General features: G+C 38.6%; 1 protein-coding gene across 1 annotated transcript in view; it reads left to right on the plus strand.

Annotated features, from left to right (window-relative positions):
* The window catches only part of LOC119773901 (cell wall adhesin EAP1-like), a 34,022-nt gene extending 15,109 nt beyond the window's left edge, over window positions 1-18,913 (plus strand). The window contains exons 9-10 of the mRNA XM_038271112.1: window positions 1,907-2,003; window positions 17,970-18,913. Of these exons, the coding sequence (XP_038127040.1) occupies window positions 1,907-1,959 (53 nt within the window). The 3' untranslated portion in view covers window positions 1,960-2,003; window positions 17,970-18,913. The remainder of the gene's footprint in view (window positions 1-1,906; window positions 2,004-17,969) is intronic.
* The last annotated feature ends 5,766 nt before the right edge of the window (window positions 18,914-24,679 follow it).

Genomic DNA, 24,679 nt, shown 5'->3' on the forward strand with positions numbered 1-24,679 from the left:
GTGGAGATTGTTCATGACCTCCTGGACAAGCAGTTCTCCTCTCAAACAGAGTACTAGCTGGGATTTTCTTAACTGCATATTCCAGCTAATTTCACAATTTACGTGTTAATATATTAAAAACAAACTGAAAAGAATACAGTAATCAATCAATTATTTACATCAATATAAAACCATTAAAGATAACAAATGAAGAAGGAATGACTTTTAGGAACCAGTTTTTGTACACTATGGACAACAGGGGAGAGTTATGTGTCTCTCCTGTCATCTAGGAGTCTTTTATGTATTAAAGATAAAAAAAACAACTGCTTAACACATTATATGTGGACTAATTGAAACGGAACAGATGTAAAAATATGGTAATATGCAGCATCTTTGTTTTTTACTAGAGCTAATGTTTCTATCCATTACATTAATTCAGCCCTTTTTTTACTATATAATATGTGCATTATTTAATAAAGCACCCTTCTTTATATTTGGATTCTTTTACAAAAATATTTCAGTGGTTCTAAGTAGTTTTTAAAGTGTTGCTACAGTCCTGCACGCTACCTATGAGCCTTAATACTGCTGCATAAACAGAGGACTCAATGTGTGCTGTTGAGTTTAGCCTTTGCATTTTTTTTTGTCTATGATTTTATCTGTAATAGTGCGATAACATGTCAAAACAACTGAACTTTTAACAAAATGATTTATAAAGCCTATGTGAAATATTTGTTAATAAGTTGCTTCTTTACTCAGTGAATGTGTCCAAAGCATGCGGAAGTTACGTTCCGTCCTCCATGCTGACCACAATTTGGTGCTGCACATGCTGCTCTAGCAGGAAACAGATCCTCGCTCACTGTGGAGGGCCTTGCACTGATTCTTAATTGGTTTCATACTTAATAAGGCAGAGTGAGAGGCAGGTAGGGCGATGGTTCCGGATTACCATGAATTAGGGTTGTCAAAAGTATCGATACTCAAAAAAGTATCGATACTGAAACGTTGTATCCGGATACAATACTCATTTTCAAAAGTATCGATACAGTGCTACCAACAGTGGCACCTAAACAGTCGTTCATCTAAAGTGCAGAATAGAGGAAAATGCACTTTCAGAACACTGTGTGATTGAATAATTCTACGCACTTTTCAGTTTCAGACTTTTTTTTGTAACAGGTGCAGCTGCTGAGAATTATTTTTGTTTCTTAACCGGTTTGGCTCGTGTCATTGTTATCTGTGCAAAGCATAGCTAAGGAAGGAACACTTAATTTAATTTTTTTTACCAAGCTTGCTTAATATGTGCAGAGCAAACAAGCTCAAAATATTCTTCTTATTGTTTATTGTAATTTTATTACTAAAGAAAATTTCTGTAGAATTTTGGAGTCTTTGTTTTTATCCTTGTGGTATCGTAAATGGTATCGAGTATCGAATATTTTCCTTCGTATCGGTACAGAGTTGAAAAGTTTAGTATGGTGACAACCCCACCATGAATGAGCGCTGTGTTTGCATGGCAGTACCAGTTTCATAGAACCTGTTCTTTCTGGTAAATAGTTGAAGACTTAGCCCATTAATAGTCACATCAAGGTTTAAATATTTCAGCCTCCAAAGACAGGCACCTGGTTAACTCTTTCATCAAGATATGGTCCAGTCTGTAAACTGGTGTCTGAGCTGCTTGCCTCATGTTAGGAGTCCAGTCAGGATCCTCCATGGTTCCTCAGTCAGGGAATGAGCTGGAACAGCATATCCAGTGCTGCAGAGGAGGATGGGACTGTTGACAGCAGGGCTGAACATGTTGTAATAACACCCTCTTTGCCAGGCATTTGTCTGATTTTGCTCACAAGACCTTTTACGAATGCTCAGCACTTCTTCAGGCTGTTAGGTTGCTTCAAAGAACATAAGAATCACTAAGCAGATCTATGCCGTTTGTTCACAGATGGGCAGGGGAGCTGCATACCGTGGGAGAACCAAGTCGACTGCCCTGTGTGAGAGACGGCGGCCGGCATTTAGTCCTGCTGTCCCCTGGAGACAAGGTAGGACAGCAGCTCATGGATGTAGAGCTTCAGCTGTTCAGGCAGTTAAAGCGCTCATAAAAAGGCAACCCCAACCCAGCCGAGGCTACAAGTCAACAGACTGCATTCAGGCAGCTGGAGTTACAGCTTCCTGTCCTGAATTGATCTGTTATAAATAGAAAACTCATAACCATTAACGCCATAATTAGACCCTGCGCTTTTCCCTAAACTGTGCATCAAACTGACAGCCATTCTTTTAAAATAGACAGAGTAAAACTGACTCCAGAAAAAAAATAAAGCAACATAAAACTGCAAGCCTTTTATTTTATTATTGGTTGCTTCTACTTTAAATGTTTTTTTAAGCCTTTAGGTTTGTTATGAACAAGATGAAACAAAGTGAAGTGAGGTGAAAAATAATGTCTATATGGGATTTGTTTAGGAGATATGAGAAAGCAATGCTATAGAAATTTTGGGTTTCCCAGCCCAGCCTAGGGTTTTCCTTTTAGTTCAGTTCCAGGGAAATATTATATGAAGGCCTTCAGATTCTTCCTCAAAATAAACTTATCTTATCTGTCTGTCATTGTCATCCATAAAATAGCAAAAGGCATTTCCTCTATGTGCTCCTCCTTGCTTGATATTTGCTTGTTATACTCTGCAAGCAAATCGAAGCATTGTGTTTGTTTCCCTTGTGGTGCATTTACTGCTGCTGGAACTTTGAGCACTGGACAGAGGACAGCTAAACTACGAATTGCTTCTCAGCCAAAACCAATCCAAACGTGGGTAAAACAGGTTTTCCCTTATTAGGCTGTTGTGCAAAGGGACAGTTTAACCAGCAAATGTTAGGTGAGTTTATTTACAGTGTTGCTTAACGTGATCCAATTATCATCTGGATTGAGATTTACTGGAACATAAAAAGCATACATTTGGTTAAGAGGGGAAAAAAACGACTTTTGTCTTTAAATATTCAAAGCATGTGGAGGAACATCATCTTTAATTTTGCATCCATTCATGTAAGTACCAGCAAGAATAGTTGCTTTGTTCTAGTGTAGATTTTAACACTGAATTTTACTCCACAGAGTGAAGATCTAGGAATAAAACAGAAGGAACAAATGCTGGTTAAAATTTAGTGTTTCTGTCAGTAGTTCAAGCTGGATTATTCATTGGTAAATATTGCTGAGTTTAGAGTTTACCTCTATATATGTCTCTGCTGGGGCTATTTTGTTGCCTCTTTTGCTTTAGTTTACATAGTTTCTCCCTGTAACCCTTTCTCTATGCTGTCTAAAAGGCCAAAATAAAATTACAAGTGAGAACGAGCTCATACTGGAGCTGTTGTTCAACACTGTAAACTCTGCTCAGTTTCAGCCTTTCATTCCTCTAACTGCTGCTTCCCACAGATGGATGAGATTCCTGAAGCTTGAGTAGTAACTCGGTCCTTCTCAGTCTAATCACCAAGTGCTCCAGGATGTAAGGTCCACACCTGCACCTGTGTCTTTTCTCCCTGTGCTCATAAACACTTGGGGGTGGGGGCAGCGGCCCAGGGCGAAGGAATTCACACTTCTCCTAACAGCTGATGATAAGCTCACACTTGAGAAGAGGGGGCTCAGCTCAGCTCTTTTTTCCCCAAAAGTTTCACCACACTATCACCAGTCTGGTCAAGTCTGGTCTTGTGCTTTGAAGCAGTAAATGGTTCCTTAGGGGAATAAAAATAGTGGGTAAGGTTTTTTCTTACAATGGTTGCTTTTTATTCCACTAATGATATTTCACTCCTTAACCCCGCGGTTCTCAAAGTGTGTGGCGCGACCCACTGGTGGGGAATTGAGACGTGACAGGTGGGGCGCGCCAAGTTCCGGTGTGTGTTTTGTGTGACTATAAATGTAGAACATGTGAGAGCAAACTGTCCTTATAGCTGTATGTTGCCGCTGTTTAGACCTATCAAACCCACAAAGTAATCATTAATAGCCTACATGCAGTCTAATTAAAAGAACATTAGATATGAGAAAAATTTCACCTGGAACTGAAGTGCCAAAATAATGATTGACGTGACGTCGGCATATTATTTGTAACGGAATAAACTTTCGCGCCCCGGTGTTGCCAACTCAGCGACTTTGTCGCTATATTTCAGACCCCTTCAGCGACTCTTTTTCAAAAAAACGACTAGCGACAAATCTAGCGACTTTTGGAGGCTCTTACGTGAAGGCACGTATCGTTCCTTTTCTTGTCCTCCAGCGGCAGGTGCTGCTGTGGGGCGCCTATCCAATCCCAACCCCGTTCTCCCCCGCTATCGCAGGAGTCCCTCTCAGCGCTGCAGTTAGAGTCACAGCATGTTTACCCTCAGCGTCCAGACTGCAAATAAAGCGCACATGCGCCGGGATTGACGGTGCAGGTTGATCATAAATAACTGAATTTATTTAGTCAATTCTGGTTTGGAGTGGAGAGGGAGTATCCACTCATCGGGCAGAGGGCTGTGTGCATTCTTCTTCCCTTTGCCACATCATATCTCTGTGAGATGGGCTTTTCAGCTGTTGCTTCACTGAAAACAAAGCATGACTTGAGAGTGGCAGTATCAAGCCTGCAACCCCGTTTTGATAAACTGTGCAATGCAAAACAGGCTCATTGCAGCCACTAATGCAGGGATAAATAGACCTGTCTTGCCAGATGGATTTCACTTCTTTTCTTTTATTAACAGATTGCAGAGTTGCACTTTAATTTTCTCTATCTTTGAGCTGCATTTTTATTTTCTTTATTTTTGTTTTTATTTTCTTTATTTTTGAGCTTGCTGTTATTTGATGTAGATAGTTTGTATTTAGATACTACTTGTTACTTCAATAAAATTGGAACATTTTAAGATTGTTTCATATTTCATTAGCATTGTGTTGGGGCAATGGGGACAGGCGGGGCTTGAAAATTCCCCCTTGTCCAAAGTGGGGAATCACAGAAAAAGTTTGAGAACCACTGCCTTAACCCATGAGACTAAAAACACCTGATATCCTAAGATTTGGAAACATCTTTTTTGTCTGTCTTTAATTTAATCATCTAATAATTGTTGGAAGCTTCAGATTGGTTCTTAAAAGTCTTTAAATGAGTTAAGTCATGTACTATAAAAAGACAAAAATAAACCAAATAAAACTATTTTGTCTTCATCAAATAACTGTCATGATAGGTTCACTGGTGTGACCCAATAATGCAGAACACCACTGAGACGGAAACTGGAGTAAAAGGTTTAACAGGGTTTATTGTCACAAGCACAGAGAGAATGACTGGTTCTGGTTCAGGCCTGGGAAACTGGTTCACCGGAGTCTGCGTGAGTGACAGTTCAGTTAGCGTTGCGCATAGGAGTTTGATTCTTGACAGTTTCAGATTTGTACCTTGAGGGTTCTTGGTTAAAGCCTTGAGAGGGAAACTGTTGGGTCCGGAGATGGTTTGTTCAGCAGAGTCTGTGAGCTGCTTCAGCGTCTTACTTCTTAAGAGTGAGCAGACCTTGACTTTGAGATTCCAGCTCTTGGTCCAGAGCTGCATGGAAGTTCAGAGAGACTTCAGGTTTGGCTCAGAGGGCAGGCTCGGCAGGTTAAGCTCTTCCTGAGCTTCACAGGAGAAAAACTGGTTTCCTGGAAGACAGAGACAGAAGTTAGAATCCAGTCTGGATTCAAAAGTCAACAAAGGTTCTCAGAGATACTAGGCTTAGGTGCTAACCAACTGGATCAACACTGCAGCGTTGAGGCAAGGTCTGAAGACAGCTTAAGTACTGTGAATCCTCTGATGATGGAATGGGCTGCAGCTGTGCAGGAGGCTCAGCTCAGGAGGATCCACGGCGGACTCTGCTGGAGGAAGGTGGTACTTCTCCAGCTCCCAACAATAACACAAGGTACTCCAAGCATTGGTGTTGATAGTGTTTACTTATCCTTTTGAGCTGGATAAGACCAGGTACGTTTAGCAGATATAAACATTGTTGTTCATCATCTGCTGCAGCTTTTGGTATTTAACTTTAATTCTGAACAATGTATAATATCATACATATTACTTAATGAAGAAAATGTTCTGTCAATCTAAAGGTTTCTGCAGATTTAGCTTTTATTCAGTGAACACCATCATTCTTGTTTGAATCAACTTGGTATGCAATGTTTTTTGTACTTTTTCACATTTGATTTTAGGCTTTTTCTTTTTGCACCGTTGGTTCATGTTTCTGACCCACACTGCTTCAATTCAAATACTGCAAATTATAGCTCCTAGCACTGGTTCCTAGCTCTAGTTCCTAGCTTCTATTCTTAGCTCTAGTTCCTAGCTGCTGTTCCTAGTTCTAGTTCCTTACTCCTCTTCCTTATTCTAGTACCAAACTCCTTTGCCTAGCTGTAGTTCCTAGCTCTTCTCCCAGCTGTGGATCCTATCTCTATTTCTAAGTTCTAGTTCCCAGCTCCTGTTGCTTGCCTGGGTTCCTAGTTCCTGTTCCTAGCTCTTATCCCTAGATCTAGTTCCTAGCCCCTATTCCTAGCTCCTGTTCCAAGCTGTACTTCCTTGCTCTAGTCTGTTCCTAGCTTCTGTACCTACATCCTGCATCCAGCTCCTGTTCCTAGCTCGAGTTCCTAGCTTCAGTTCCTAGCTTCTGTTCCTATATAGCTCCTATTTCTAGCACGTGTTAATAGCTGCAGTTCCTTTGGTTGCTGCCTTCCATTAGTAAAAATTAGGGACTTAAAATACCTCATTAGCAATAGAAAAACACCTTGCTGCATATAGAGTAATATAGGGAACAATAAGTAAATTATAAAGTTGCCAATGCACATGAAAGTTATTGCACATATATATATATATATATATACATATATATATATATATATATATATATATATATATATATATATATATATATATATATATATATATATATATATGTATATTTCCACTGTATAATCTAACACCTGGCGCTTGCACCCTAAGCTTATGTGAAGTGTATCATTAGGAAATATTCAAATAAATATTAAATATGGTCTGCACTAAATGCTTATAAATCTATATTATATATTAGCGCTACAAAACAACCTCTGCATTGTCCATAACTTCAGACTTACAATAAAAAATGAAATGCTAAAAAAGATGCTAAAACATTTAAAAAAAATGTTAAAAGAAGCTATTATTTTAGAAATATTTGTATGCTTGTATTATCTTTTTACTCATAGCATTATTTATTCTTTAAAAAGTTGCTTATATTGATGGCTATCCAGAATATTAAGTAAATTATTATTAATTGAAGATTAGCAATGATTAGAAGAACAATAATATCATGATATTATAATAATATCCATGATAATAATAATCCATCCATACATCTTCTCATGCTTACTGCGTCAGATTCACGGCGGTTACCCCCCGCTTGTGGTCTTGTTTCTGAAAAGTATGTGCAAAAGTTTCCTTTACAGCGGTGAGGATGTGCTTGCTATAAGATCACTTATATTTCTTTTTCGTTTCTTCCTTCAAAAAGACTATGAAGGCCACTGCCATATATTCTTTATTTGGATCCAAATTTGGTTTGACCATATAGGTCTCAGGAGATGTTCAGGGTATGAGGGCCTGATGTTTGGGATTCTGCATTCCTACAATATGGTTATGTCCTGTTTCATTCCTGCTATAAATGGCCAGCTGTGCATGACTGTAAACACTTGCTTACAGCCCACCATATTTTAGAATCTTCATTGCACTCATCCTCACTGATGCTGTTCCATTAGAGATTTGCTTCTTCCCACTCATGTGAAGAGGAAGTGGTGGAGTACCGGGTGTAAATATGGGTTACAGATAGCAGTCTATTGAGGGGAGTCTGTCTCTAGGCAACCATCACAGCAGCTGATGCGAAGCTGAGGAGGTCGGTTTTAGAACCTGCAAGGACAGTTTTGCTGTGATTTATTCTGTGGACTTGTGCTAAAGTTTGTATTAATGTAAGTCTGACATACATTGTAGTGAAAAAAAAAAAAAAAGCAGCCATGTTTCTCTTTAAATCTCTCTCGTCAACTTGTCCGGAAATGAAACTGGTTTATTTTTTGACACAATCTTCAGACATTGATACACAGCCTTGCCAAATCTCACACCAAAGAAACTAGAAATGTCTCCACTTTTAAATGTCCTTTACATCTGCAATGTGTTGGCATCACGATTTGGAGAAATTAGCCCACTTTTTACAGTAAGAGATCTTAAACAATCACAAATCAGAGATTATTTATCATATTCACAGAGGTCAAACGAGCAGTTGCAGCCAGTTGATCATTTTAAGGTTAGTAGTACAATTTGCCAATAGAATTTGATAATTTATCTTTCAAAAAAGAAAAAATCAACTCTATATTATCTCATTTCAAGTGGATAATATCTAATATAGCAGGTCATACTATTAACCTGCAGAAATTTAGGGGGAAATATAGTTATCTTAAGAAATGATACCTATTTTAGATCTGTTTTTGCAGTGTGTTTAAAGGCTGTTTTCAGAAGCCACTTATAAGGGGACAAACGGGTATAATCCAGATTAAAATACAAACTAATTTGAATTTTAGAGAAAACTTCTACAGGTGCTGGTCATAAAATTAGAATATCATGAAAAAGTAGATTGATTTCAGTAATTCCATTTAAAAAGTGAAACTTGTATATTATATTCATACATTACATACAAACTCATATATTTCAGATGTTTATTTTGTTTAATTTTGATGATTACAAATGACAACAAATGAAAATCTCAAATTCATCATATCAGAAAATTAGAATATTACTGAAGACCAATAAAAACAAAGGATTTATAGAAATGTTGGCCAACTGAAAAGTATGAACATGAAAAGTATGAGCATGTACAGCACTCAGTATTTAGTTGGGCCTCCTTTGGCCTGTATTACTGCAGCAATGCGGCGTGGCATGGAGTCGATCAGTCTGTGGCACTGCTCAGGTGTTATGATAGCCCAGGTTGCTCTAATAGTGGCTTTTAGCTCTTCTGAATTGTTGGGTCTGGTGTATTGCATCTTCTTCTTCACAATACCCCATAGATTTTCTATGGGGTTAAGGTCAGGAGAGTTTGCTGGCCAATTAAGAACAGGGATACCATGGTCCTTCAACCAGGTACTGGTAACTTTGGCACTGTGTGCAGGTGCCAAGTCCTGTTGGAAAATGAAATCTGCATCTCCAAAAAGTTGGTCAGCTGCAGGAAGCATGAAGTGCTCTAAAACTTCCTGGTATGTGGCTGCGTTGACCCTGGACCTCAGAAAACACAATGGACCAACACCAGCAGATGACATGGCACCCCAAACCATCACTGACTGTGGAAACTTTACACTGGACTTCAAGCAACGTGGATGAAGTGCCTCTCTTCTTTTCCTCCAGACTCTGGGACCTTGATTTCCAAAGGAAATGCAAAATTTACTTTCATCAGAGAACATGACTTTGGACCACTCACCAGCAGTCCAGTCCTGTTTCTCTTTAGCCCAGGCAAGACGCTTCTGACGCTGTCTGTGGTTCAAGAGTGGCTTGACACAAGGAATGCGACAGCAGAAACCCATGTCTTTCATACGTCTGTGTGTGGTGGTTCTTGAAGCACTCACTCCAGCTGCAGTCCACTCTTTGTGAATCTCCCCCACATTTTTGAATGGGTTTTGTTTCACAATCCTCTCCAGGGTGCGGTTATCTCTCTTGCTTGTACACTTTTTTCGACCACATCTTTTCCTTCCCTTCGCCTCTCTATTAATGTGCTTGGACACTGAGCTCTGTGAACAGCCAGCCTCTTTAGCGATGACCTTTTGTGTCTTGCCCTCCTTGTGCAAGGTGTCGATGGTCGTCTTTTGGACAACTGTCAAGTCAGCAGTCTTCCCCATGATTGTGTAGCCTATAGAACTAGACTGAAAGACCATTTAAAGGCTTTTGCAGGTGGTTTGAGTTAATTAGCTGATTAGAGTGTGGCACCAGGGGCCATCAATTTTGAACCTTTTCACAATATTCTAATTTTCTGATATGATGAATTTGAGATTTTCATTTGTTGTCATTTGTAATCATCAAAATTAAACAAAATAAACATCTGAAATATATGAGTTTGTATGTAATGTATGAATATAATATACAAGTTTCACTTTTTAAATGGAATTACTGAAATCAATCTACTTTTTCATGATATTCTAATTTTATGACCAGCACCTGTATGTTCCAGGTAAAAAACAAAGTAACTGGAACGTGAGCTGAAGGGGCATTCCTAACCAGGACTCTGTGATTTCCCTCCAACCAGACCTCAGAAAGTTATAGAATATTACACTGTAAGGCCCATTGCTTTGGAGAGGACATGTGAAATGCATAGTTAACCTGCTCACTCAGCAAAGCATTTTAAAAATACAAATCCTTTACTCAAAAGGATATCTGCTCAAACAGTGATGACTTTTCTACCAGATCTGAGCTGCACTTTCTAAAACACACATATTTAACACGCGGCAGTAAACGCCAAGCACTGAATCACAGTCTGAAGGGAACAGAAGAAAAGCAAAGGAGAACTCTTCCCTTATCCCACCTGGTTTGCAAAGAAATGAGTGAGCCAGAGTTAAAAGGCTGTAGCAGGAGATAATGGATACGAGCTGACAGGTCATAAACTCAAGCAGCATAATTAGACCCGTTCTCCAGTCTGCTGTTATCAAGTTAGAGCCCAGCTTTGATGTTTAATTGTTAAAGCTGAGACAAACGCCCTCTGCGGCCTGACTTTTCCACAGCCAAAAGAACCCAGAGGTGAAAAACTGACGACGTAGAACTTTACCTTGTTAGAAACTGTTCTCTTTTCTCTCTATAGGTAAATACTGGAGTCCCAGACCCAGGTCTGTTGAAAACAGTCAGGAATGATTATAGAGCATTTGTAAGAAAATTCACAAAGTTGTTGTTGGACGTATTTAAATGAAAACATATCATATAATTTTCATTTATCAACTTCCAGGTATGAACTGATATTTAGAGGTAATAAAGACAATTGTTCTTCTTCTGTAGAATGATGTTTATTTCACTAATAATAGTGAGGAAAAACTTCCTGCTGGTTTGATGTGGTTTAAACTGGTGAGTCAGGATTACACCTGGGCAGCTTTAGAGAAGGGAGGGACTGTCGGGAATCGCAGACGGACACTTCCTCTACACTGGAAGGAGAAAACAGCTGCTGGAACAGACTCTGCCACTTGACTGCTGAAATTTCTACCTCAGACCAACAAATTACAGCCTTTCATTTAAAGATGAAAACAACTTGCAGTTACAAAATCAGGAAGACACTGATTACATACGTATAGCATTATAACTATCTTAAATTTTTAAGATGAAACTTTAAAACTGGCTTTTTTTTTTTTTTACAATTTTGGATTTTTATCTGGTTTTTACTAATACTTATACTGATAGAAGTTGGTGAAAAGTCCAGAACATATCTATAAATGTAGCTTTCTTTCCTAATATTTGTTTTTTTTTCTATTCTATTTAGTATTTTCTGTATTTCATTTACATTTATTTTAAATCCAAACTACTCGTTAAGATTAAAACAGAACATTTGCTTAAATTTCTTTTACTTTGGATCTTTAATAAACATCGATGCAGAAGAGCAGACACAGAAGCTGCCTTAAAGTGCCTTAAATGAAATTGCTTCTGTTTGATGTCGTGTTGCTATATGTTCACTTCTGAAAAGTCAAACCGGATATTCTAGCTTCTCTTTGAGGGAGACTAAATATTTTGTTTTAAGGGTAGAGAAAGCATTTTATTGATGCAACAATGACATTATCTCAATAAGAAGCCACAAAATAAATAGTCTAAAAAACATTTATCTAAAATAAATTGATCAAAATAGACATTGGATGTTCATACAGTCAGTATTAAGCATCCTACCATCTACTCTTCAACCATCCTCTCAGACAAGCTATGATGCTCATAGAATAACCTCTAAAGGGCAATGCTCTTCAGACAGTTTGCAGTCTGATTAAGATGTTTTTTTTATGATGCTGATGAGACAATATTGAGCAGTCTGAGCCAAAACAGAAAACTTCTAATAAAGACAGTCCTGAGCATTAGCGAGCAGTAGAACAGTCCACTCTAGCAAACGAAGTACAGGAGGCCCTCAGGGATGTGTACTCAGTCCTTTCATTTTAGCACTATTTACTATACCCCCCATTTTAACTCACACCTGAAAATACATTTTTTATTTAAAACAAGAGTTGTAAGACATATCAGTAGAAGAAATGTGTAACAGTTTGAAATATGGTGGGGCGTTTTATTCATAACTGACAACAAAACCTTTTACTTTACCCAAAATTGTGAAAACCTTAAAAAGCCATCTAACCCCAGTAAGAATGCTAAGCCACTGTCTCCCATCTACCTTAGATTGGTACAACCTATTGTGAAGTTAAGGGGTTATTGGTAAACTGGGTAGTTACTAGTTACAGTTACCCAAGGCCTTGAACCCCAGTCGGCGTCGGCGGATGGCTGCTCACACTGAGCCTGGTTCTGCTGGAGGTTTCTTCCAGTTAAAAGGGAGTTTTCCTCTCCACTGTCGCTACAAGCATGCTTAGTGTGAGGGATTGCATTTGAGTCAGTGAGTCAATGCAATCAACTGGTTTTCCTTAGATAGAAAACTTTGAATCAATCTGACTGTATGATCTAGTTAACTGTAAAGTGCCTTGAGATGACATGTGTTGTGAATTGGTGCTATAGAAATAAACTGAATTGAAATTTAATTGAATTGAAATAAACTGAATTGAAATTGAATTGAAGTAACTTCTAGAAAGATATTGAAGTAGTTTTACTTTCCTGTAGTTTTTACTTAAGTAATATTCCTCAGAGTTTGACTGATCAGTTGTGTTGGAACTCCTTTATCCTTTCCTGGCATATGTGCATCTCTTCTGTAAAGATTGGTTTGATTAATTCATGTTGAAGAGAAATTATTTGGAAAAGCCTTTCTTCTGTCTGAATTTGTTATTCTGTGATCATGTTATTAACTTGTTTTTGATTCCTTATTAGTTACTTTAAAAACACACAACTGCCTTTCTGTTTACACAAATTTAAATACTAATTCAGATGTTATGAGCCAGAAATTACTGATAACATCAGTAGCCATTTCCCAAGTAATTTCTAATATGATTATTTCATAGTTATCTTGAGTGCAAATGGTGATGTTCTACAATCCCCTGTCTATGACCTGCAGAGGTACTTGACTTTACCTTCCCAAAGGTCATTGGTAAGACAGTGCTAATTAAACAGTTCACAGTGATGGTGTAAGAGTAATGGTGCCTCAGTGTCAGTGTCACCTGGCTCACATTCTTTGTCTGCTACCAAGCAAGTCTCTGCAGATCTGGATGGGGGTCTATTCTTGTCTATTGTTTGCCATTCTGAATAGTCCTTCATCTGTCTTATGCAGCAGTAGCTGCACCCTTCCCAATATAGTTATACCAGCTCACACTATTCAATTGCTGCCTTCTATTGCATTGCCAAAACAAAGCCACAGTAAAGTAACACTGTGGATTTATTTTGCGACACCTTTGATACAGTAGCATATGCAATGTAGTCACCAAACAATCAAGTTGGGCTTTTAGGGAGCTTTACAGTTGTGTTTAAAGTTTAAAATACCTTTCCTTTAATAACAGACAGAATAATCAGCTGCCTGTATATATATATATATATATATATATATATATATATATATATATATATATATATATATATATATATATATATATATATATATATATATATATATATATATATATATATATATATATATATATATATATATATATACAGCATGTCGGTGTTTATTTGGCTGTTTATGAAGTTGCTTTGAGTTGTCTGGAACATTTGGTTTTTTTAGAATTTCTTTGAAGAAAAAATTTAAAATCAGTATTTTGTTCTACTAAGTTATAATTTAATTTTTTTTTTTTTTTTATTAATTTTTATTAGCCTACTATATTTATCTTTTTCTCTAATGGGAGGAGACGTAAACTTTAAAGCACAACTTTAAATAGTATGCACCTTAGTTTCTGCACCTTAATATTTGCACATGACATCATGCAGTTAAATCACCTCAGCAATCTGGATGCTTATTCTAAATATGGCCTACAATTATCTGACCCACCATTGTGTTCCCATCCACCCTGCAGAGAAAGCTAATTCTTTCCTAGAAGGTTAGGCAAACTTTAAATATAGAAAATAAAACTGCACAACGAGCAAGCTCTGAGCTATAGCAACACCCCCAACCTCACACAGCAGCAAAGGAAACAGTGTGCAGGTATTTTATTCTTTCTCGAGGCACACTTAGCCGACTAGCCAATTTGACCAAAAGTCAAAATGTTACAACTCGTTAACCTGTTCAGCCCTGAGGGTTTTACAAGCAATTTCCTTCTAAAATACAGAAATAAATCAGGAAAAGCTCCACCATTATCATGTCTAAAAGCAATGGATTACTACCAGATATTTTTCCAGTGGAACCTCTATCACAGCTGCTACTACGTCTAATTTATATGTGTTTAAACAAAGACAGTTTAATCTTTTTAGCCTTGCCTAGTTTCAACAAAATCACCAGTTAAAAATACACAAATTTGAAAAACCAATAGATGCCTCAGATAAAATTAATTTAACTTTTATTTACATAAAATAATATAACTGCTGAAAATCTAGGACTGAACCAGTTGAGTCATGGCTGATAGCCAGTCATTGTTTCAGGTGAAGCAGTCTTTTTGGAACTATGCCTAAAATAACGTGCTTTTAGCCTCCTAAGCATGATTCTGTTCAAATAAAATAGTTGATTTCTGTTTCTGGACTCCTGACTCTGACAGAACCCTTTGTTAGGGACATTTACTCTATAGATCTGTAAGGTTGTGTGGAGGTTTTTAAGATGACCCAAATGCAGAGACAGAAGCTGAGGTGGTTTCTTGCAGATTTAAAAACAAATGGTGGGAACAGAAGCTTAAATCCAGAAATAACTAATAATGAATACAGGAACCAGAACAAAGGGGAACGCATGGGTCAAGGAGGGAATGAGTAACTGCAGAGGAGGAGATAAATGCCAGACATAACAAAGAATGGATTAATCAACTGATTGGGAGCAGGTGTGGACGGAAGGATCTAGAAGGGAGCCAGGGGAAAGGAAACTGACACAAGAGGGCAACAGAGAGTAAACAAGAAAAATATAACAATTCAAATACAACTAGAAAAAACTTTACAAATAGACATAAAATGGAAATTAAACCAATGACCTAGAAAACAGGGAAATACATGAATGAAAGTGTAACTGAAAACTCAAAAAGAAAACGTATCCAGAACCAAAAATTGCAGAATCATAACAAGATCATTAAATGTGTTCAGAGGGCTTCATGAACACAAGGGACAGGGACAACTACATTCATAACCTAATGTATGCATTACAATTGCAACAACCTGAAGTCTTAAAAAAGACCTACGATAAGTTATTGGTTAGTTATGACTCTTTAGTGGCCAAGGATACCACCCATGTACCGGTAATAGGAACATATCTGTGTCCTGGTGTATTTTTCCTTGAAGTGTCCATGTTTGATGGAGCCTTATATTCCATGTTCTGTCTATAAAGTTCAGTACACACCTTTTTGTGAACCGTATTAGCCACTTGTTTTAGAAGCATTAAAGCCTCCTCCTTCAAGGATTTTGGAAGTAAAAAGGACCATGTAGGCCTTTTTTTAACAGAGCCCTGTGCTGGGCCCAGAGGGTTTAAACAAACAGAGTAATTGTTGTTTAAGTAGGGGCCAAATGGAATAACTTCAGCTCACTCTGAGACAAATAGTTAATCTTCAAACAGTTTTTAAAGCTGATTATTTTATACCTGGCAGAGTGACGGTACTGGTGATGAGAGTATTTCTTTCTTCAGGGCCTGAAGGTGTATGATGGGGTGGAGAAGATTCTAAAGATAGGCTGTCGGCAAATTGCAGAGCAAGGCAGGACGTTTGCAGCTTAAGAGGACAACTTTAATGTTGACTGTCTGGAGGATCAGATGCAAATTTGCAGCACAGCCGATGGCATGAACTGACTCTCAGCTGTCGTAGGGACATCTTTCTTCCTGGTTGTCCTCTCTGGATAGATTAAATGTCCTGAGCTTTTTGGCGATCTGGAGTCCTGCTGACAGACGGACATTCATCCAGCTGCTGGTACAGATTCACACCATGGTTCCATTACACCTTGTCTCTCATTGTTCAGGCAGTGAGAGGAGATCAGAGTTAGGTAGAGACTGAGATGAAGATAAAAAAAAGACTGCATCTTCCTTTAATTTGAAAAGATCAAAGGTTTATATGGATTTCCCATGAATAAGAGAATAGATTCTTAAAAATGCTTTCTGACAAAAGTAAGTTAAAAATCTTTTGTGCTTTTGAACCAAACCAGCAGCTTTGTGTCAAAACTTTTAGCTTTGGGTTGGGACATTCATGGTGTTTACCAAACAGCTCTAAGCTGCTTTTTATGCTTCCTCCTTTAAACCAGCCCCATCCACGCCCTGCAGCCAGGTATACCTCAGGAACCTTCTCAGAAACCCTACGATTTATTATCTATTTTTGAATTAAGATAAGTGTCATGATCCTGGTGCTGGTGACTGGCTTACTTACTCATTTCATTCATCTGCCTAACTGTCTGGTTTCTCATCACTGCTCATCTGATCCACCTACTCCTGCCTCTATTTAAGCTGCTTGCATCTAGTCATCAGGGCCATATTATTCATGTTCTATCTAGCCAGTGGTGAGCATGTTTTTAGAGTACTTTGTTGTTTCTGATTCCCTGATCCTGACCTGTTCTGCCTCTCAACCACTAAGCCTGCCTGTTCACATCTGATCTCAGTGGTGAGAGTGTTTTTAGCGATCCTGAGTGATTCTGAAGACCCGATCCTGACCTGTTCTACCTCTCAACTCCTGAGCCTGCCTGTTCCCATCTGAACGGGTTGCCTGAACTGTATTTGGACCCTTGGACCTCTGAGCCTGCCTGTTCCTGTTCTGCTTTGTTTCCCTGACTTGTCTTTGGACTCCTACTTGTTCTCTGGGGCTTCATGATCTGGGACACTCTGGGCGGTGCCCAACGCATTTTGTTGGCAGCCCAGCAGCTGGATTAGACCTTGTTCTCTGGGCAAGGACTGAACTTGTAAACCAGGTTAGTGACTCACGTTCATAATTTTCCTCCATTAGATTTACGTGGTCACTAACCTGTGTTTCCTCTCTCCAAAGCTTCCTGCCTCAGATGCCCTAGCTGCGGCTACTCAGATCTGCCAGCTCTAAATAAACGCTTTTTGAATATTCCCACTTTCTGTCTTCCCTAAATACTGGGTCCTTCTGTTTTGAGTCATCACACTAAGCTACAGAAGTCGGGACAAAAAACATGTTTTCTACAGATGTGATCTCTGGATTTGATGGGAACATTTTCCACCTGTGGGGAAGTGGGAAAGTGAAACATCCTTTCATCAAGTTTGGTTATTTCCTTTTCGGGGCCTAAATCTGGCCTGGAATGTTCAATCTTTCAGTAGCGAGGTTTCTATTAGTAGGTCTCCATCAGAGATCCCTATCGGTCTCTGAGCTTCAATTTTATAATTTAGGATCATTGGCCAGTCTGATCTGAATTTATCCTAATGAAATAGTTTTAATTCGATTTGTCTCTGATTTGCACTCATAGACTGGGATCTGAGAGAACAAAAGGGTTATTTTACAGCAGGGCCCCTTCCTAGAGATCAGGAAACCTGAACACATTAATTGAAGGAATAATCGCCCTGCAGCTTCATTTATTTCATATATCAATCACCTAAAATTCAGGAACTAGACCAGTTTACCTCCTTTAGCAGGTGGAGTCTGGGATCCTGTCTATCATCCTCCTCCTCAAACAGATGTTTCACCTTTGAGGTTGAAGGACATGCCTGGGGCTCCATATCTTGGGTCAAAGCAGAAGTTAGAGGAGGACAGAGCAGGTTTCTGCAGGACATGTAGCTGTGAGAGAGGATGATTTAACAGTTCTTTCATTTTGTTCTTCTTTCAGGACCCAGAGGAAGACCAGAGGTACTGCAGGAAAATCTTCAACTCATATACTGTAGAAAGATCCAAATCATCCAGGACTCCGAGTTTGATTAATAGTGTTTTTTTGTTTTAGTTAAAGTCAGCTTTTATAATTGTGTTTTGAATCTAAAGTCCTGATTCACCAAAAATAAACTGCAGTCAGTTTTAGCTCCAGACATTGCTCATAATTTGTTGCAGCTACCAGGGTTGCCTCATTAAAAAATGTCCCTCCCCAAATGCATAAAGAATGCATGGTCATGAAAATGAATATAAATTAAAGAAATAAAGAATAAAGAATATGGTTTGGTTGGTCCTCCATTTAACCAGCAACCTTTCCATGAACTGAATGTAGGTCTTCAACAATTGGGTCCTTCAGGTTCTGCTTTGTCCCTGAATCCAGGTGATCTGTCACTAAGTAGACTCTGCAGAACCTCCCCATGTCTTTGGAAAGTAATTCAACCATTTGTAGAAGCAGTGATGTTGCAGGGGCACACCTAAAGCTTGCAGGACACTTTCTCTAGGTTTATTCATAAGACAATCTGTACTGAGAATCAGACTTAGTTCATTGATATGACTTATCGTTGCATATTATCTCATTATCTACTTAGTTTTATCTGTAGTGGTTATGTTTGATTTAGGTCTCGAACTGGTTCTTAGCCATTAAGCCTTTTGTATTTTTAGGAATCCTGCAAATGTTTATTTACTCATGTTCATAAACTGCATTCATAGGTTTGATTGTGTGCTGCTGTACATGTGCCAAAGCCATTTAGTTTCTTTCTAGAAATTCTAAGAAATAAGATTTGGAGTTTAAAAATACTGATGTGTAAAAAGTGTTTTTTTCTTTTTGCTATTGTTGGTGTCTGTTCAAAATAATATACTGTATTTTCATTTATTTTGAATGTAATTAATAAATATCTGTTGTAATTGCCTTTTTTGCTATCCTCTTCTTTAGCAGAAAGATGAAAGCAGCGTTGTAAAATAGGAAAAGCCATGACAGCTGGTGGAGTAACAGCTGTAGGGATGCACACCTGGGGTGGTTTTAACACAACAGATAAATCCACAGATCTGATAGTATTGATAGTGCTTCTCTGCAGCCAGAGAAACACGCAGCTTTTAATCCAACCAATCAAATCAAATAAAAAAAAGCCCTAGTTTCATGGGTGTCCATTTTTCTACAAAATGTTTTGAACTGATCCACTGTTTCATTGACAGGAGAGCACAGAGAAGGAAGGAAAGTCAAGTTGATTTGATGTTTGACCCCCAGGGTCCCATGCCACCATGGCTTCCAGCAGCAGGATAAAGACTCTAAATATTTAAATCAGAGAATGTTCATGCATTAAACTGGCACATCAAGCTTGCTCATTCAACCATTCAAAGCAGCTGTGCTGTAGCAGGAACACATCTAGACTAAGACTCAACTTCATTTACACCTTGGGATTACTCTTTCAGGGAAATCCTGGTTCCAGTAGCTTATATAGAGTACAAAGAGTTAAAACAAGATACAATTCAAGATAAAAAATAAAAAAAATACAACAGACGGTACAAGAAGAGTGTGTTTAGTACCAAAAAGCATAACAAAAATTAAAAAGTAAATAAAATATAGGTTTTCTATCTCATCTGACTGAGCTTTCCATGCATAAGGGATGATGAGTAAAACTAAGGATGGTTGTTTGTTTCAATGATTATAGGAACATAAATGCCGCACTTTTTTATATTTCTAGTCCTAAAACATTTTGGAAAACATACATTGTGTGTCGGTCTATCACTAAAACACCAATAAAATGCATTTACCGGTTTAATATTCCAAAATATGACAACGTTAAAGTGAAATGAACACTTTGGAAATGTATGCATGTGAGCAGAGCGAGGAGCTTTGGTTATGTAGATTCCACGGTTTAATTGGTGCTACATAAATGCACATTCATGGACACTAGTTTGTAATTTATCACACTGTAAATCTCAGTTAACATGGATTTCCTGTAAAATGTTATGAGCCATATTAACAGTAATGATTTCCCTGGTTTTTGGAAGTGATCCAGCTGCTATAAAAAACCATTTCCACCTGTTTCCAGTTTAAAGGCGATCAGAGGCAGATACCAGTGTGTCCATAGAAGGGTTTCATCCACCATTTAGCTGATGAAACGTTGCACTGAGCCTGCTGTGCAGCAGTGACGGCAGGAGCGCTCAGACCTGACCGCAGCCATGAATGCACTGCATCAAACCCCTCAGTGCAGCAGAACACAAACCTCTTCTTCCTCGAAACTGGATCCAGAGGTCTCCGTATCCTCTATTTATATGCAGAGTATATTTACAACAGGGTGGATGATTTGAATGCTAGAAAGTGGTGCAAAGAGAATGTCACAGGGAATCTTTTTCGGGTTATTCTGAGGAGGCATAAAGTTTATCGTAGGTCAGCCTCCTGCTCTGACGTCAAAACAGACTTTTATAGATTTGTTTGAGCTTCTTTCTTTATCCAGCCTCTTTATCCAGTTTGGCTCTCGATGGACAAACATCTCAATGTGGTTGTTAGCGTCCCACAGCGGCACTCCTAACAATGCTGCCATGACGTTTGGCTGAATCCCTGCCTGAGCCTTTGCCTTTTTTACATTGGGATAACATGTTCTCCTGGTCCATGCATGCTTTTTTTTTTCCAGCAGTCGGTTAACTGGTCTATCCAGCAGGTTTGAAGAGTGTCTGTAATCCTGTGATGGACATGCAACATCTCAAGGGTAACCCTCTCCCAATGATTCCTGGGACCTCACATGGATAAACAGGGACAGACAAAGGACACCTCTGTGATTACTGGGGGTGTCCTTTTTTCACCACTTGTTTCTTTTCCCTGGCTTAAGATTATAGTCAGAAATCAGTCCCTGAGGTGATACATGTTAGTTTTTAAGGAGTCATAACCGGGTCAAGCTTTTGCTGGAGTCTGAAAAAACCCAGGAGGATTTTCAACCAGCACCAGAGCCCTGTGCACTTCAAACTGCCAATCTGGTTCACCCTAAAAACAGAACACCCAGAAACAAGGCAGACGGGTTTTACAGCGTTCAGTGTAGTGAAGAGTACAAAGACATTGGAAAGAAAAAACAACTGCTTCATAGACACATCACTTAACAGACAAGGGCCACCTCCTCAGGACACGACTCAGCCGTTCACATACACCTGAACGCTAAACAAAACTCGTTTTTGGACAACAACGTCCATATTCTGGCCAAGGAAGAAAGATGATTTGAGCGTGGGGTTAAGGAAGCCATCTTTTTTAACCTGGAAAAATCATCTCTCAACAGAGGAAGTGGTCTTAGACATAACCTTTCACATACTTCCAAAGCACTTTTAGAAGCAATGCACAGAAGATTCACCTCTCACCCGCCCTCACCTGACTCATACTTCAATGAGGCATGTGACCAAATCCCCTCTGACAAGGGAGTTAACAAGCCGTCAGAACCCTTTAATGACCTTTAACACGCCCCATGTGAGTACCATGGCCGAGTCTGTGGGAGCTAGCTAATTATTTGATAGGCCTACAGTATATTATAGGTATAGAGGACGATCTTTTATTTCCAAGTGGATCATCTTAATAAGTGGTCCTTCTAATTGTCAATCATTCTGGTGATATGTTTATGTAAGGCGGTCCTACTTGCTCATCCCGCTAGCTTTCTTTTTCTGCGCATGCGCACTTTTACTTTCATAGTGTGGTGAGCTACGTTTTCAGCCAGTCAATAAAGCTCACTGTGTTTCTTTTAAAAGGGCCATAAGAGAAAAAGTGACGAATTGTATGAGAAGAAAAAAAAAGGCCTCAGAAGAGGCAAATATATGCTTTGCGCGGAGAGCTCTCCGCACAAAGCATAATGGGATTTGTTGTCACAGCGGCCCGACCAACGGCGAAGTGTTCATACGTATGAACGGTAAGTTGACTGAGTTAACTATAAACGCCCCGCTCTATATAGTGATTGAGGGATTTAGGGGTCAGGGTGGACGTTCGGACTTAACTGAACCTTTCAAGCCTGACCATGACCTGGAAATCTGACTTCTGTTTATCTGCGTGTTGATGTGGGGTTATTATTAGCAATAATAGCAGTTGGTCATGGTGGGTTTACCATCTTCTCTTAGTATCCTTGTGGATACTAACAGAAGTATTTAAAATGACTCAAAGGAAAACTTTCCTTTTCTTTCTCCTTCGAGATGTTCTCTGGACTGGAACCCATTTTGTTAGTCATTAATTAGTAGTAATCAGTTGTTGAGTGTGTCTCCTCCTGGTGGTTGGGAGCACTTTTGGCGCTAGTTTGCAGCTTGTCTTTCGCATGTAGTTTTTGTGCTTGCAGCAGCATTTTTGTTTTCATGTTTCTACTTTGCTGCCACATATTTTCTCGAATTGCACCGTTTTTGTTTTGCAACATTTTACCCAAGCATATGTTTTTAGTCTTTGCATGTTCATCCAATTTTTCTGTTTGCTGGACCTTTCAAATTTGCTGTGAAATCATGTTTTGACATTGCCATAGTTTGTACACAGTTGTGAACATTTTGGATTTAAATTACATTTGTTGGGAAGCTGAATTACAAGTATGGATGGACAGATGGATAAGTATGGATTGATGCTGTCAAAGATTAAATCTCAGGGAGGAAAATGGGTAAAAACACATTGTAATAATAAGAGGCAACCAAGATTAGTAAAACAAGAGAAAGTAGAGATTAGCTGTTACTTAGTGGATAGAAAAGTTGTCCTTCTATCAGACACATTAATATGTTCTTACCTGCTGATGTGAGAATGGGTTTAGGTGAATGAGACTTAAAAGGTAAAATCACTTTAAGTGGTTAAAGGAATTAAAGAGAGCTATAGAGGTGTAGTTTGTTCTCCAATTAACTGTATGTGGGGCTGCTCTAGATGAAGGCACAGGATCTGCTCCGGCTTTGTATCCATCCATCATGAGATCATTAGTGGCGGCTGTCATCATAAGCTTTCCCCTGGATGAAGAGTTGATCCTGGGCGTCTGAGCCTGGCTTCTCCATCTGTTTACCTTGGACTCTCATTAAAAGCATGACATGTCTTTCATGTCTGTATTAAAAGGAAACCTAATGGCTGCATTAATGTTACACTTGAGAACAACAACAGGCATGTTTAGCAGCTGTTTGGATCCTTCGTTTGATTTATCAATCAATTTTAGGAGGGTTACTTACCAGTTGAGTCCTCTTCTTCTGCGCCTTCTCCTTAAAGGAAGAAATAAATGAAACTCTGGAGAGTGCTGATTATCACTGTAGCTGCACCATTTGGAAAATGCCCCGCATGTATTTTTGGAAGGATAAGTTAGGAGGCCAGGATTTATTTAGAGGATGCAGTGAAAAGTGTGATACAGAATGCCTGAATGCAAGCGGCATGTGTGCTATCTGGCCCACCCATCAGGAAGGTAGCAGAGCTGCTGCCCTAAAAACACCTCTGTGCCCAATCTATCCAGTGTTTTTTTCCCTCACCTACAATTTGTAGGAGATTCTGAAGAAATGTTTTGAATTCAAATTGTCCATGCAACATTTCTAAAGTGCAAAAGTGTCAATCTAACTAACTCTTATGATCTTAAAAGTGATATTCTGCAAGATAATTGCATCTGTTAAAACTACTTCTTATATAGCATGCATTCAAAAAGTTATACCAGGTGCAATTGGGAGATTATTGCATTCATTTAAAGTAGTAGAAATTAATAATCTAAAAGAATCTGCTCTTGGTTTGTATATCACTCCCAAAAGAAGATCAAGTAGACTTTTCGGTTAGATTGAAGACTTGGAAACTTTTTAGAGTTAAGCCAGCAAAGAAACAGCAGATTGATCAGGCAATAAATGTTTCTTAATTTTAGATTTGTTTAATCATTAAAATCTAATTATGTTCCACGTAATCAAGCAAAGCTGAACTTTGATAACTGAAGCACAAAACTTTAGTATCAGACTGAATCGTAAAGATGATCCTTAAAAGATTCCTCAGTATTTTTATCTGAACATGACCTTATACCTGGAGGGCAGATTATCATCTTCTCCATGAATGACTTCCTCATTTCTACATGCTGTGTTCTGTTAATATCAATACACATGAAAGGTTTTCAAGCATTATTCCTGAGATACAGCCACATCCTTAACATCATTGTTAGAAGTAGGGTTTAACACTATTAACACACAACTAACCCAGAATTTACCCTCTGTGGGATAATAAATGTTCCCGAGGTGCAAAATTATTTCTTTCTCTGATCGCAAAAGCTGTAGATGTTTAGACAGTTACAGTCGGCAGCTCCTCATTGTCTCTAAATCCAAGTGGAGATCGTGGATGTCAGGCAGGCCTCCTCTCTTTCAGAGTTGAAGTGTCTTCTTAAAACACACCTATTTGCTGAGGCATTTTGAAAATGTTGAGAGCTTTACCCTATTTCATTTTTTTAATTACTTTTAATTTTTTAACTCTTAATCTCTATTCTAGCTGTCTGTATTTTGCTTTTCTATTTGAATTTCACTGTTGCTTTCAAATATATGTACAGTACTTTGATGACCTCTGTTATTTTAAAAGTGCTTTATAAGGGTGTTGTACAGTGACCAAGTGGTTAGCGTGCACAAACCCATGTGCAGAAGCCTTAGTGCTTGATGTTGCCGACTTGGGTTTGAAAAGAGGTATGCCATGCTAAACAGTCAAAAATACAGCTAACCCTCTGTCAGATTAAGCAA

Source organism: Cyprinodon tularosa, unplaced genomic scaffold (genome assembly GCF_016077235.1).
Source record: "Cyprinodon tularosa strain WSP-4 unplaced genomic scaffold, ASM1607723v1 ctg79, whole genome shotgun sequence".
Taxonomy (NCBI): Eukaryota; Metazoa; Chordata; class Actinopteri; order Cyprinodontiformes; family Cyprinodontidae; genus Cyprinodon; species Cyprinodon tularosa.